The sequence below is a fragment of the Heterodontus francisci genome, chromosome 27 (assembly GCF_036365525.1).
Source record: "Heterodontus francisci isolate sHetFra1 chromosome 27, sHetFra1.hap1, whole genome shotgun sequence".
In the NCBI taxonomy this organism is placed as follows: domain Eukaryota; kingdom Metazoa; phylum Chordata; class Chondrichthyes; order Heterodontiformes; family Heterodontidae; genus Heterodontus; species Heterodontus francisci.
Window position 1 is genome coordinate 44,261,532 of NC_090397.1, and position 15,925 is coordinate 44,277,456.

The 15,925-nt window shown below is 39.8% G+C and overlaps 1 protein-coding gene across 4 annotated transcripts in view; it reads right to left on the reverse strand.

Annotated features, from left to right (window-relative positions):
* Positions 1 to 11,547: 11,547 nt before the first annotated feature.
* Positions 11,548 to 15,925, reverse strand: part of LOC137384777 (tyrosine-protein phosphatase non-receptor type 12-like) — a 169,150-nt gene continuing 164,772 nt past the window's right edge. For all 4 annotated transcript variants that reach the window (XM_068059233.1, XM_068059232.1, XM_068059234.1 and 1 more), the window contains one exon: positions 11,548 to 13,023. In XM_068059233.1, the coding sequence (XP_067915334.1) occupies positions 12,962 to 13,023 (62 nt within the window). In that variant the 3' untranslated portion in view covers positions 11,548 to 12,961. The remainder of the gene's footprint in view (positions 13,024 to 15,925) is intronic.

Below are 15,925 nucleotides of genomic sequence, written 5' to 3' on the forward strand. Positions count from 1 at the left end.
TTTACAAGCTGATCTATTACACCCATTTAGAAATAACCTTGCAGGACTGACTACACAGGCTTCTAGGTCATCTATTGCAAGGCCATCTTCTATCATATACTGTAGGTAGAACTCTTTAAAGTTACAGTTGTTGGATTGATTAACAGATTCTGCGTTGATTTTGCAATTTAAAAAGCCTGAATTGTCTCCAGTCTTCACTGAAAAGGAGACCTCAAATTGCATACACATCTTGGAAGAATTTGGCATGAACAGGACCCAAGGAAGAATTGTTTTGAAGGCTTCAAGTGTTTAGAGTTATTCAGCAGTGAGAGTTGAAGCTAAGTTAACAGCTCGATTCCTGGTCAACAACGACATCAAGCAGAGTTAGATATTTTCACTCTTGTTTCCTCTGATCTGGGTTTGTCCTGCATGTTATTCTTCATCTTCCATGCCCACCATTAATAATGTACACTAAAAGTTAAAATTAAAAAATGCTAACCATTTGGTTCATGTCTAATTCTATTTGTTGTGTTCTATTTTCTTTTCATGTTGAAATTAAAAAAATAATTTTACATTCATTATGGCATATGTATATACAAAAAATCTTTTACACAAGTACTGGAGAGGAGGAGAAACAAAAAATTTAATGTGGAAAAAGTTGTGCTTCACTTAAATAACTTAAAAGAATGTACACGATTGCATTATTTGACTTCATGTGGCAATAGATTAGTAACCCAGTAGGGACCATCAGATTTTCTCCACTGGTATCCACCATAATGTTTTTTTAATTATCTATTTTGTTTTGTTCTGGTACTGTTCCAACTTACTTTTTAATGTCTGAAGATTTGGCTTGGGTTTTCTTTTGAACCCATTTCCTCCTATTTTTGATACCTAAAAATAGAACCACTGTAAAACTGGTACTTTTTTTAAAAACCTAACTTGACTTTGTAAAGGCTGAAACATATGCATCAAAAATATTAGCAGTCTTTGTTTTAAAATAAAAGCAACAATTTTTACCTCCACATTTGATCAGTTATCTTTAAATGGTTGCATACCTTTAAATTTACTCATCAATATTTCCCCTAAACTGCGTGCTTCAATCTTAAAGGCACTGCATAGTGCAACAAGCTGGTCGTGCACAGCACAAAGAGCGCATTGCTCATTATCCCTATTTGGCACCCTTTAAGACCATCCCCTCAAGGGAGCTCCCCAACACTAAATTAAGCTGATTCTTAAAATCATCAGGTAGGTGCTAATATAATCTGGCTAACTAAACTCAATCAGAAAATTGTCCTATTATCTTCAATGGCTAATGTATGAAGGAAGTTTCAGTTGGTGAAATTCAACTATGCATTCATTCAGTCTTTGGTAGCTGTGTGAGGCCCTGATGATGTCCATCATATTGCTTGTAGGTATCGTTAGTATTAATAGCATGAACCTGGCTCAGTGGCAGAAGTTTGTCCTGTGACTCAATGCGTTGCGAAATGTTCAGTATGATAATGACTGCCATTTCGAGTGAACAGTTTTTGTAGTGGTTAGCCAGCATAATGTAATGGGTAATGGCTAGTCCTGTAGCACACCATCACATTCATCTTATCTCAGGATGGAAATTTCCATACACAGGAGACATTATTTATGGAAACTACCTTTTTATTGTGTTCTGGTATACTGTTAGTTGCAGTTGATACTCCCATACTGATGCGCTTGTCTCATGAATGTAGCATTTTGGGCAATTTTCCACTCATTCTCCATGTTGGACAGTGTCACTGCCATGTGAATATAAGTCTCTTGTGAAAGAGCAAGTATTTCAGAAAGAATCCTTTCTTTCTTAAAATGAGAACAGAAAGTGCGAGAAATACGCAGCAGGTCTGGTAATATCTGTGCAGAGAGTGAGTTAATGTTTCAGTATTTGTAACAGTGAGGAAATTGACTCATCAGCACTGCTGCTTCAAGAAAAGGTTCTTACCTTTTATCTACTGGAAAACTGGAGATGACCGTAATCTCAATTACTTTGTCAGTTCTCTTCGCTGGTTAAATTTAAATGTATAGATTTGGTGGAGGTGATACAGAAGGGACAGAAATGTATTGGGCCTTTTAGCTAGGCCTCCTCCATGAAGTGTTACAAAAGAATCACCTAAAGAAATTAATCTAGGAATGTGAAAATAACAGTCATAAAAGCTATCATTCCATTTTAAAATGGTTTGAGCTGAGATTTTCTACCACAGAATGCCACTTCATTTGTAATCTTCAAAAATTAATATTTGTCTCACCAAAAGCACCCAGGGTAACACCACAAATGTGAATTACAATTGAGGTATGCATCCTTTGCCAGAGCTGCGACCATAAATAGAGGATTCCAGAGTCTACAGCTGGAACTTTAGCTCGTCGACTAGTAATACTGTTTGACCTGTTGAGTTTTTCCAGCATTTTCTATTTTAAGATTTCCAACATCTCTAGTGTTTTAAAAAAAAAATCAGGTGTGTATATATGGATTTCACTTCAAAAATCAGTAAATGGATAGGATCAATTTTCATTTTAAGCAGTCAATGTAGAGATCTGTTGCTCATAGTTTTAATGGAAACTAACTCGCCAGAAAATTGAATTTAGGAATCCATTCCTCCTCAGAATCTTAGATACCCCAACTTATTTTAAAGTAGATCGAATGCACACATGAGTTAGATGTAGCCCTACAGGAAATAAAAATTCTAAATGCAAATAGTGTGCAAGGGATAATTACTTTGCAGATTTTGTAAGGCTTTAAGGTTGTCAAGAAAGAGTAAGCTTGTATTTATATAACATTGTCAGGACACCTGAAAACACTCCACAGGCAATGGCTTATTTTTTGAATTGCAGTTACTATTAAAAGGAAATGCAGCAGCCAAATTGCACAGAGCAAAATCCCACAAATAGCTAATTGGTTAAGGGAGAAATCATGATCAGGACAACAAAAAGAGTATGCTGCTGTTCAAATAGCACAATGAGGAATTGTACCCTACTTCTCAGCTACACGCTGCCTCTTCGTGAGATCAGCTGAAGACAGGTTCCCCATATGCACTGACAACCAGCTGTACTTCATTCGTCTCCTTCCCTTCCTTTGTTGGTGGGCTGCTTGTTAGATATCCAGTTCTGGATGATCCTGGTTGACCACTCCATCCTCTTCCAATGTCTTTCTTTGATTGGCCAGTTCAATAGGATTTCCCTCACTTGGTTCCACCCTTACCTATCCAAGCATAGTCAAACCATTTCAAGCAATGGCTTTGCTTTCTTTTCATTCACGTAACCATGGGAGTCCACCAAAAATCTCTTTAGTTCGCTTTTATCAAAGCATCATCTGCAGATATGGGATCAGCTTTCAGATGACATTTCCCTCTACCTCTCCACCACTGCCTATGTTGTGAGACTGTGGAAGATCCAGTGGAGCCTTTTCTCCAGTTAAACATTGGGAAGACGGATGCCATTGCCTTTGGTCCCCACCACAAACTCCATACCACTGCCACCAATCCCAAACCACGCCCCAGCCATCATCTTGGGCTGAATCAGCCACAGACCTATATTTTAACTGAATACTGAGCTTCTGGTCCATATCCTGTCCATGACAAAGAATACCCATTTCCACCTGCTCAGCCGATCTGTTGCTGAAATGCTCATCCGTGCTTTCACCTCCAGACTTGACTATTCCAGTGCTTCCCTGGCCAACCTCCAATCTTCCACCCTCCGTAAACTTCAGGTTATTCAAAACTCTTGCTTCCCATAACCCGCTCACCTATTACCCCTGTCCTTGCTGATGTCTCCTGGTCTCCCAACACTCCAATTTAAAATGGTCATCCTTGTATTTAAATCCCATCGTAGTCTCGCCTCTCCCTACCTCTAACCTCCTCCAGCCCTATATTCCTTCCCTCAAACTATCGCACTTATTATCTAACCTTGTGTGCATCCCCACCTCCCTCCTGCCACTGTGTGGCTACCTCGGCGATGTGCTCTGGCATTTCCTCCCTAAACTTTCTAGCTCTTGCCTTTCCTCTCCTTAAAACCCATGTTTTTGACACAGTACTAGAGCAAAGTACTGCAGATGCTAGAAAATACTCAGCAGGTTTGGCAACATGTGTGGGGAGAGAAACAGAGTTAATGTTTCACATTGGTAAATTCATCTGTGTATTTTCAGCATTTCTGTTTTAGTTCTTTGACCCAGTTTTCAGTTACCCTATCTAACTAATATCTTCTGCTTTGGCAAGGGAATCAACTTAAAGACTTTCCATCTCATGACTTCCTTTCTCCCTATCTTAATCTCCTCCAACATGTTCCATCACACTCCACCTTTCATTCACTCCATTATATCTTTACTTTCTGAAACTACCTCCTTCAGCACAACACCTCACATTCGAGTCTCAAACTGATAGTTGAAAGGAGGAATAAAAAATGTTACAAGATGAGTCTTCAATTTAAACACAACACTCCTTTTTAAATACCAGAAGTTAAAGACTTCCCGATTTTGAATAGCTGTCCATTTTTAAATGTGAATGCCCAATAAATCGCACAACATTGTATAAATTCTCTCCAGCATTTAATTCACAAAACTTGAAACATTGCATCAAGATAATCTTGGTAAAGGGACCCGAACTGAAGTTTATTTTTAAATTGCTTATGGACTGTTATGGAAACCAGACAAAAATTGTTAATATTTGTCATAATCCCACTGCAGACTGTTCCCATTAACTGTGCTTTTGCCACACTGACAACCATTATTTCCCTCTTGCTTGTTGCCTTCCCATCCTTCATTGCACTGTAAAGCACTTTGAAATGTGTCTGTACACAACGAAAGCTCCTGAAATTGAGAGCAAGTGTTTCAACTGTTCATAAAAAGGCTTAATTAACCTCCTATCCTAATCGATATTTTAAAAGAAAGGTATTCCATTATTTTGAATCAACTATGAACTAAAGTTAATAACGTGTTGTTTCAATAGGAAGGATCTAGCAAGTGTTTTACAATGTCCCAATGAATAAACCTTGGGTAATAAGTCTTGGTCTACTATAAATTAACTCCAACGAATTAATATTTTCAGGTTAGGGCTTTTAAAATGAAATTTCCATGTTTACTTTTGAGCAATGACAATTATCTCTAGACAGCTTGAAGATTAACGGGAAACAGAGTAGACATAAATGGGTAATTTTCTGGTTGGCAAGATGTAACAAATGTTGCAGTGCAGGGATCAGTACTGGGGCCTCAACCTTTTACAATATATATAAATAACTTGGATGAAGGGACCAAAGGTATGGTTGCTAAATTTTCTGATGACACAAACATAGGTAGGAAATTAAGTTGTGAAGAAGACATAAGGATACTACAAAGGGATATAGATAGGTTAAGTGATTGGGCAAAGACCTGGCAAATGGAGTATAATGTGGGAAAATGTGGAATTGTCCATTTTGGCAGGAAGAATAAAAAAGCATATAATCTAAATGGTGAGCGATTGCACAGGTCTGAGATGCAGAGGGATCTGGGTGTCCTAGTGCATGAATCGTAAAAGGTTAGTATGCGAGTACAGCAAGTAATTAGGAAAGCTAATCGAATGTTATTGTTTATTGTGAGGAGAATTGAATTAAAAAGTAGGGAGGTTATGCTTCAGTTATACAGTTATTCAGTTATGCCCGAAAGGTGGACTGCAACACCGCACCAAACAACACGAAAAAAGGAAAGACGGTACCAGCCCTTCGCTTGGCAAGCTGTAACGTCAGAACTATGTGTCCTGGCCTGTCGGAAGACCTTACACAAATCAACGATTCTCGGAAGACCGCCATCATTAACAACGAGCTCAGTAGACTCAATGTAGACATTGCAGCACTTCAGGAGACACGCCTCCCCGCGAGTGGATCTCGAGCAGAGCAAGACTACACCTTCTTCTGGCAGGGCAGGGATCTTGAAGAACCAAGACAGCATGGAGTGGGCTTCGCCATCAGAAACTCCTTGCTCAGCATGTTAGAGCCTCTCAAATGGCTCGGAATGCATACTGTCCATCCGACTGCTCACCACCTCTGGTCCAGTACACCTACTCAGCATCTATGCTCCAACACTCTGCTCCCTACCTGAAGCTAAAGACCAGTTCTACGAGGAACTCCATATCATTAGCAGCATCCCCAACACCGAACACCTATTCCTGCTGGGGGGTCTTTAATGCCAGGGTTGGGGCCGACCATGACTCATGGCCCTCCTGCCTTGGGCACTATGGCGTTGGAAGGATGAATGAGAACGGGCAGAGACTGCTTGAGTTGTGTACCTATCATAACCTCTGCATCACCAACTCGTTCTTTCACACTAAACCCTGTCACCAGGTTTCATGGAGGCACCCAAGATCGCGTCGTTGGCACCAACTAGACCTCATCGTCACAAGGAGAGCCTCCTTAAACAGTGTTCAAATCACACGCAGCTTCCACAGTGCGGACTGCGACACCGACCACTTCCTGGTGTGCAGCAAGGTTAGACTCAGACCAAAGAAGTTGCATCATTCCAAGCAGAAGGGCCACCTGTGCATCAACACGAGCAGAATTTCTCATCCACAGCTGTTACAAGTGAATTTAGAAATTTCTGTAACAGCCCTTCAAAACACTCCCACAGGGGATGCTGAGACCAAGTGGGCCCACATCAGAGACGTCAGCTTTGACCACCTATGGCAAAAGTGCGAAGAGAAATGCAGACTGGTTTCAACTTCATAATGAAGAGCTGGAACCTGTCATAGCCGCTAAGCTCATTGCACTGTTGAACTACAAGAAAGCCCCCAGCGAGTTCATATCCGTAGCCAGAAGCACTGCGCAAACGACTACTGGCAACACCTATGCAGTCATATTCAGCTGGCCTCTGACACCGGCAACATCAGAGGAATGTATGATGGCATTAAGAGAGCTCTTGGGCCAACCATCAAGAAGATCGCCCCCCTCAAATCTAAATCAGGGGACATAATCACTGACCAACGCAAACAAATGGACCGCTGGGTTGAGCACTACCTGGAACTGTACTCCAGGGAGAAATGTTGTCAGTGAGATTGCCCTCAATGCAGCCCAGCCTCTACCAGTCATGGATGAGCTGGACATACAGCCAACAAAATTGGAACTCAGTGATGCCATTGATTCTCTAGCCAGCGGAAAAGCCCCTGGGAAGGACAGCATTACCCCTGAAATAATCAAGAGTGCCAAGCCTGCTATACTTTCAGCACTACATGAACTGCTATGCCTGTGCTGGGCCGAGGGAGCAGTACCTCAGGACATGTGCGATGCCAATATCATCACCCTCTATAAAAACAAAGGTGACCGTGGTGACTGCAACAACTACCGTGAAATCTCCCTGCTCAGCATAGTGGGGAAAATCTTCACTCGAGTCACTCTAAACAGGCTCCAGAAGCTGGCCGAGCGCGTCTACCCTGAGGCAGTGTGGCTTTCGTGCAGAGAGATCGACCGTTGACATGCTGTATCTGACGAAGGGAGAACAGGAGAAATGCCGCGAACAACAGATGCCCCTCTACATTGCTTTCATTGATCTCACCAAAGCCTTTGACCTCATCAGCAGACGTGGTCTCTTCAGACTACTGGAAAAGATTGGATGTCCACCAAAGCTACTAAGTATCATCACCTCATTCCATGACAATATGAAAGGCACAATTCAACATGGCAGCTCATCAGACCCCTTTCCTATCCTGAGTGGCGTGAAACAGGGCTGTGTTCTCGCACCCACACTTTTTGGGATTTTCTTCTCCCTGCTGCTTTCACATGCGTTCAAGTCTTCTGAAGGAGGAATTTTCCTCCACACAAGATCAGGGGGCAGGTTGTTCAACCTTGCCCATCTAAGAGCGAAGTCCAAAGTATGGAAAGTCATCAGGGAACTCCTCTTTGCTGACGATGCTGCTTTAACATCTCACACTGAAGAGTGCCTGCAGAGTCTCATCGACAGGTTTGCGGCTGCCTGCAACGAATTTGGCCTAACCATCAGCGTCAAGAAAACGATCATGGGGCAGGACGTCAGAAATGCTCCATCCATCAATATTGGCGACCATGCTCTGGAAGTGGTTCAAGAGTTCACCTACCTAGGCTCAACTATCACCAGTAACCTGTCTCTAGATGCAGAAATCAACAAGCGCATGGTAAAGGCTTCCACTGCTATGTCCAGACTGGCCAAGAGAGTGTGGGAAAATGGCGCACTGACACGGAACACAAAAGTCCGAGTGTATCAAGCCTGTGTCCTCAGTACCTTGCTCTACGGCAGCGAGGCCTGGACAACGTATGTCAGCCAAGAGCGACATCTCAATTCATTCCATCTTCGCTGCCTCCGGAGAATACTTGGCATCAGGTGGCAGGACCGTATCTCCAACACAGAAGTCCTCGAGGCGGCCAACATCCCCAGCTTATACACACTACTGAGTCAGCGGCGCTTGAGATGGCTTGGCCATGTGAGCCGCATGGAAGATGGCAGGATCCCCAAAGACACATTGTACAGCGAGCTTGCCACTGGTATCAGACTCACCGGCCGTCCAAGTCTCCGCTTTAAAGACGTCTGCAAACGCGACATGAAGTCCTGTGACATTGATCACAAGTCGTGGGAGTCAGTTGCCAGCGTTCGCCAGAGCTGGCGGGCAGCCATAAAGGCGAGGCTAAAGTGTGGCGAGTCGCAGAGACTTAGCAGTTGGCAGGAAAAAAGACAAAAGCGCAAGGGGAGAGCCAACTGTGTCACAAATAACCAACAAATTTTTCTGCAGCACCTGTGGAAGAGCCTGTCACTTTAGACTTGGCCTTTATAGCCACTCCAGGCGCTGCTCCACACACCACTGACCACCTCCAGGCGCTTACCCATTGTCGCGAGATAAGGAGGCCAAAGAAGATGATGATACAGGGCATTGGTGAGACCACATCTGGAGTAGTGTACAGTATTAGTCTCCTTATTTAAGGAAGGATGTAAATGTGTTGGAAGCAGTTCAGAGAAGGTTTACTAGCCTAATACCAGGAATGGGCAGGTTATCTTGTGAGGAAAGGTTGGACAGGCTAGGCTTGTATCTGCTAAATTTAAGAGTAAGAGGTGACTTGATTGAAACATACAAGATCCTGAGAGTCTTGACAGGGTGGATGTGGAAAGAATGTTACCCCTGTGGGAGAATCTAGAACTAGGGGTCAATACTTAAAAATAAAGGGATCGCCCATTTAAGACAGAGATGAGAATTTTTTTCTCAGAGGGTCTAGAGTCTTTGGAACTCTCCTCCTTAAAAAGCAGTGGAAGCAGAATCTTTGAATATTTTTAAGGCAGAGGTAGATAGATTATTGATAAGCAAGGGGGAGAAAGGTTATTGGGGGTAGGTGGAAATGTGGAGTTGAGGTTACAATGAGATATGATGTTGTTGAATGGTGGATCAGGCTCGAGGGGCCAAATGGCCTACTGCTCCTATTTTGTATGTTCGTATAAATGGCACTTAACTATATTCTCTATTTAACTTGGAGTTAAACAAAGTTTTTAAAACAGATGCCAATATGTTTTATTGCCATATAATTACCATATTTATTCTACTTTGTCATATGAAACCCACTTAGAAAGCTTGGCTAGCATTAAGATTTAAAAAATCAACCGAAAACAGAGTATCCCATTATCAGGACATCTACCGTAGATTGCAGCGCATACGTCAACCTTTGAAGTCTCCAAATATTATTCCAATAACTGGGGTCAACTTATACGCAGAGTATAAAATGTCACCCATCTACCTGGGTGATTGTCAGTTTGAAATGAAAAAAAGAACAGATCGGTAATTCATATTAAATCAATGTTGCATTGGTTTATTGAATAAATTAATTCTACAAAGATACCTTTAACCACAGAGTTTTAAAACCCATCAAATTCATTGTCTTCAGCATCCAACGCAAAGAGTTCATCGAATTCATTGAGTCATTTTGGCTATGGCATCATTGTAAAGATCCCATACACAGAGTCAGAGTTATACAGCACAGAAACAGGCCCATCAGCCCATCGTGTCTGTGCCAGCCATCAAGTACCTAACTATTCTAATCCCATTTTCCAGCACTTGGCCCGTAGCCTTGTATGCTTTGGCATTTCAAGATGTGGCACTTAGTTTCACGATCATCCCTACACAACAAATCATCTTTGTTGAATTGGATATTCCGCATTTTTTGTATGATCTGAAAACAGTTTATGCATTAACATCCCACGATTTGATGACGAAACCACACAAAACATCAAGCAGGGCAGCGTGTATATTTCCACTCTGCGAAGGTTTTTTCCCCATCAACCATCCACCTGTTCCATTCGGCAGGAACATGATTCTTGAAAGGCTTATTGGGGCACACATCCAAAGGTTAAACTATGGATGCTAGACCCCCTGGTATAACTGCAATGTGGGGGTTATTTCTTCGCAAGCACCTCTTGATCTCATTGGTTATATGGGATCTGAACATGTCCCACACTAATAAGTTGCATTCTTTACATAGGCTACTGGGACACCTATTCCACACATCATCGATCCATCCTCATCCATCCAACTGTTGTCTTGACATGCACAAAATTTCCTGCAGGGAATTTGATGTTCGGCATGTTTTTACATTTGAAAATTACCATAGGCTTAATATCATTCCGTCGGCTATGCAGGCTAGTACCACCGTGAATTTTGTCTTTTCATGTATTGTAGTTTTCACTAGAACCATTTTTGAATCTGTCCACTCCAGTTCGGTTGCTGAACATATCAAAATTCATGGATGTTTCATCCATGTTGCTAATGTGGCATTATGGGTGCTCATGTTTTTGCCTCTGCCTGATGAATCACTGGAAACTGGTAATTTTGGCATCAAGGTCTTTTGGTAGTCTGAGCAATCTTGGTGTTCTGCCACAACACTGGACATTTTCGTTCCATAAAGCAGCTACACAAACTAGCTGTTACTCAGGATTTGATTTGGCCCACTTAAGTGTGTATATACGCATCGCATTTCCGGTGATGATGTAACCATTCTGACGATTTGAGGACCCATTTCGATACAGGCCAATGACTGGTCCCTGTTCTCATAGTGCGTTTGGTCTTGGGCACCTTCCTCCTTCTTATATTCTCACACCAGTATTTCACTAACACCAAATTCCCTCACTGCAGCAGTTATTTGACGAATTAGCAAATGTAATGACTTCTAGATTGAAACCAGCTTCATATTTGATTCATTTTGCTGAGGACCCATTTCACTTCATTGTTTGTCATGTGCAGTCTGCTGTGCGTGGGAATCTTAAACTCCCGTGCATTTTCGTGACACAGCCTGTATCACCTGCTTGATCCCTTGCGCTCAGTTATAAGTAAAACATGAATTTGTGGGGCAAAAAATTGAGGCTGACTACTAATTCAAATATAGCATGTTGTACCTGAAAATGATTTTTTTTGGGGGGGGGGGGGGGGGGAGGGGTTGACTTACATGCCAGGTATATGCAAAAACATGAGTTTTGGGGTTACAATAATGGGGTCACCTTATACACTGGGTCAACTTATATGCTGTGATCTATGGTATTAAAAATCAGCCACAAATAACCATGACTGAAGAACAGAAGGAGGTAAAAATTTATTTGGACAGCCAATGCAAAAAGCCATAACCAAATTTTCAAGGTTGAATGAGGAACAAAATGCACATTTGTACTGGTATTGATTTTGCCATAGACTACATATTTTTTTTTTTAAATACATGCAGTTAATGAAAATTAGTATTTAATTTGTCTGTTCAAAACATCAGGATTAGTAGATCTGAATTAATTCCATTGGATCAGACTAATCAATTACCAATCAAAATACTGACATCTTTCAAAGACTATTTGACAAAGAGGCAAATAAGACAGTTTGTGAGTCATCTTGTGTCGCATTAAAAATTGCCCTCATCTGATATTGAACTGTTGTATTCATTTACTTGACAAAAAGTAAATTGTATAAAAACTTTTCTTCTTTCAGAGGCTCAATCACGTGTTAGTAAGCTATTTCATATTAAGTGAAAAGTATTGAAAAATTCTATTACTCAAATAAAACAAAATATTTGTGCATATTAATCCAAGAAAGCAATAAAACAAGCTAATTTGTTTCAAGATCTTTACTGACAGGTCAATATATTGTAAAATACAGGTCTGTGTGGCTGATAGTCCTCTTATCCCAGATGCACAAAAGCACAAACAAAATGCTCACGTGATGTTAACAGGATTGCATACTGTTCGAAGGCACTTAATAAATTCAAGGCCAAATGAACAACAGATCAAACGTGGGATTGGTTATTAACAGCATATAATATAAAAATATCCTTTTGCTTACAATTTACAAATGTATTATTACAATCTCAACCCCTGTTAAACTGCAATTTCCTGCTCAATTCCAGTAGTTAAGAACACCTGAAGGAATATTTTTCTATAATTTCAGGGCAAATAATTTACATAAAATGGTACACAAGGAGGTTTAGATCTTGCACAGATTTCTTACACCTTCTGTTAAGAATATTTAATACCTGCAACATTGTTTATTATATACCTACCTGCCCTGTACATATATAAAAAAGAGTAATGCACATAATAGTTTCTGGAAGTTAGCAAAGAATAATTGTCCACAGACTCCCTATTTATACTTATTTTACTATATTACTATACAATCCTACAAGCAGTGTAACAAATTCCCCCAAAAATTAAGGCCTGTAATACTTTTAAAAAAAAAAAGTCTTAATACTTTTAAGTGTGAAATAAGGCAGGTAAAAATGGTCCCAGCAAAGAGATATTTAGCACCGGAATCCACACCCTTGGAAGGTTTTTAGCAAGTTACAATAGATGTAAAATGTGTACCATTTTCTAACTGAGAAGACATCTAAATTGCTCTTGCTTTTTGTTAGTAAAGAAAGATTGTTTTTAAGTGAGTGTGAATATTTTTTCTACTTTTCAGTCCTTTCCTGGCACTTGAAGGGAGACACTCCAATATTACGGTCCATTTGAATATCTGCTCCATCATGTCCACTCAGGAGGAGGATCTCTTGGCCCTTTTGGTTTTGTATAACGATTATTGAATCCTGCAAATTAGGGAAAAGCAAACTGTTATTTGCAATTTGTAAAATCAGTTTTAAAATGGGCTTGTTTATATACAGCAAAATACAATTAAGTACCATACTTACAATATATACGAATTACATTTTACAATAGGAAAATTGTTAATTTTAATCGAGGAGATACAATATTATACAATGTTCAAAATTATGGGGAGGCATTGCATTTGACACAAGTAACAGTTTCAAAAAATATGACATAAGGGCCTAAAAATTCAATTGTATCCATTTTCAGGTATGCAGGGTGCAAGGTTTCACTGCATGCGACTATTCATACGGATACAGGGACCGTGTGCAATTGATACTGGGACCTCATTATATAATGGGATAGGCCTACCCATGCTTCTTATTGCCAAGATGCTTTTTTGGGGTGGGTAGGAAATTGGGGGTCTCTGACACCTCTCCAAGGAAAAGTGCACTCTGGTTGTAAACAAGGAATGGTTCTAAAAGGAAAATGGCTGCAAGAGCTGTGGATTGAGCCAACAATCCTCCAGTTGAATTTCTAGGCCAAGAATGTTTAGGACCAAAATCAGACTTAACAGGAATTGCCTTTTTTGTAGATCAGCCTTCCCTACTCACAAGATGTGTCGATGTAGCTACATGTAATTGACTTTACATAATCCACTTCAGTGCACTTCCCTAACATAATGACTGATTTTTTTAAGTTTACAGGTGTGCAAAATTGTGGTGTACATTACATAGAGGTTTATGATAAAATGAATTTTGAGATAGATTTACAAGAACAAAAATTGCTCCAGTGGACATAACTGAGCCAAACAAACTGGGAAAGCTGCTCATTTGATTGCTAACCAACATTAAATAAATGGATTTCAAGTAATAGTAAAAATGTTACAATTCATCTCCACAGCTCAAGGCAAGAGAGGGGAGGGAGGTGGTACAGGGGGATTGATATTCTGGGACACTTGTTGGCATTGCATGTGTGTGGGCATCACAGGAAGATAGATTAGGTTTGGATACAATGCTCTCCATAGTTGAATAGCTTGCCGATACTATATTCAAGCTCACACAAAGAATGGACATGTAGGATAAGTGAACTACAACATGGTATATGTTACTACATGCAAGAGAGGAGAGGATGGATAAGAGAAAGTAAGTAAAAAGATAAATTTGGCATGGGTTAAAGCCCTTTTTAAAAACTTGATACCTGGCAAAAATAGTTAACAGTAAAATGTTTTTTCAAAATGTTTGCTAACAGAAAAGAGTTAAAAAAAAATACACATAGCACAGTTAGAACCAATGTACGTTGAAAATACAAGTAAACCTTTGCTCAAAGATTTCTTTTGAATTAAAGGATATAAATATATACATTCATATCTGACAACACAAACTGCACTGATTTATTTCTCAAATATGACCAATTTCCCATTTGTGAATTCCTTTTTCTTTCATAATATTGTTTATTCTTTTTTGTTAAATATCTGGTTATAAATTCTTCTAACTCATTTTTCCTCTTCATTTCTATTTGCGCCTTTTAAACGGGGTTGTCTACAAATTTTAGGTAAACACCGGGTTAAACCTTTCATGTACATATTTAATACACAATTTTTGGTATACTGTTGGGAGTGTATTTGTGAAAAACAGAATTTTGGATTCCTTCTTAATTTATTTTTCTCATTTAAACTGGTTCTGCATTATCTCACCCCTACAGTACAACTATCAAGATCATGTAAAACATATGAAAATACAGTAAAGAAAAAAGGAGTTAGAGCGAGAAAACGCAAGTGGCAAAAAGAGAGAAGGAAAATTACCATGCTAATACAAATGCAACAGCAAATCAAAGGGCAGATTGAAACAGGTGTTAAAAAAGGTCAACAGTCTTGGGACCTACAAATTTCAAGGCATGACGAGCAAGTGAGAAAATCATGCATCTGCCATGAAATTGAACAAGTTAATATTTATTTCAGACAACTGAAATTTTAAACTGTTGGCACCTTATACAAGCTTTGACAATCACAGTTTATAGCAATGAAAGACTGAAAATACATGAATTTTTGGGGTATAATTCTGAACTAAATTATTGGGGCTGGCTAAGGACAAGGATTTCAATTGGGTTTTCATATAGCAACAGTGCTTCTTTTAAAACAAATACTGGAAATATATGGACATTTCACACAAGTTATTATTTTAACAGCAAGTGCTAAAAATATTAAATTGGTGGGAATGACCAGGAGTTACTGAACCCAACAGTACTAGGGCATTGAAGTAACATACAGAGCTAAAGCATCTTGGGTCAACTAGATCAATTATTTCTTCAGTTCTCTGACACACTAGGAATTAATAAATTCTTCCAAACGGTTTTCCATAAAAGGCTCATAGTTTAAACTAACGTTTAAAAGCAATTAGTAAAAATGGGGATGAGGTGGGGACAGGAATCAAACAGAATTAATGATAATGTTCTGCAAAGGTTTTTTTTTTATAAAGGGCAAAGTTCTCATTTACATTGAAAAAATCAACTATGACTGACACAGTAAAATGGAACAGGCTTTGAATTGAAATACATTAAATATGCTGTTGTTTCTTTGGGCTTCCTGTCTATTGTGGGAAATTAAGAGGACTGGAATAGTTTCCAGACCCGAATTTACCACGACAAAATCACCCCCACCCATCCGAAAAAGCGAATCCAACATAATTTTCCTCCTGTTAAGGAGTCAACTTGAAGGTTGTCCAAGCAATGGAAAAATTACTGTGCTTTTTTCTGTTGGTTAAACTAACCTCGTGAAATTTTGACAGCAGCTCCTGCCTCTGAATGTTAAAAGCCACAATACAAATTTACCCTGTGGTACAAAAGCTTACTAGAGAGTTAAGTACTGAAAATCCAGATATCCCTTCATCTTATTTTACTTGAGGA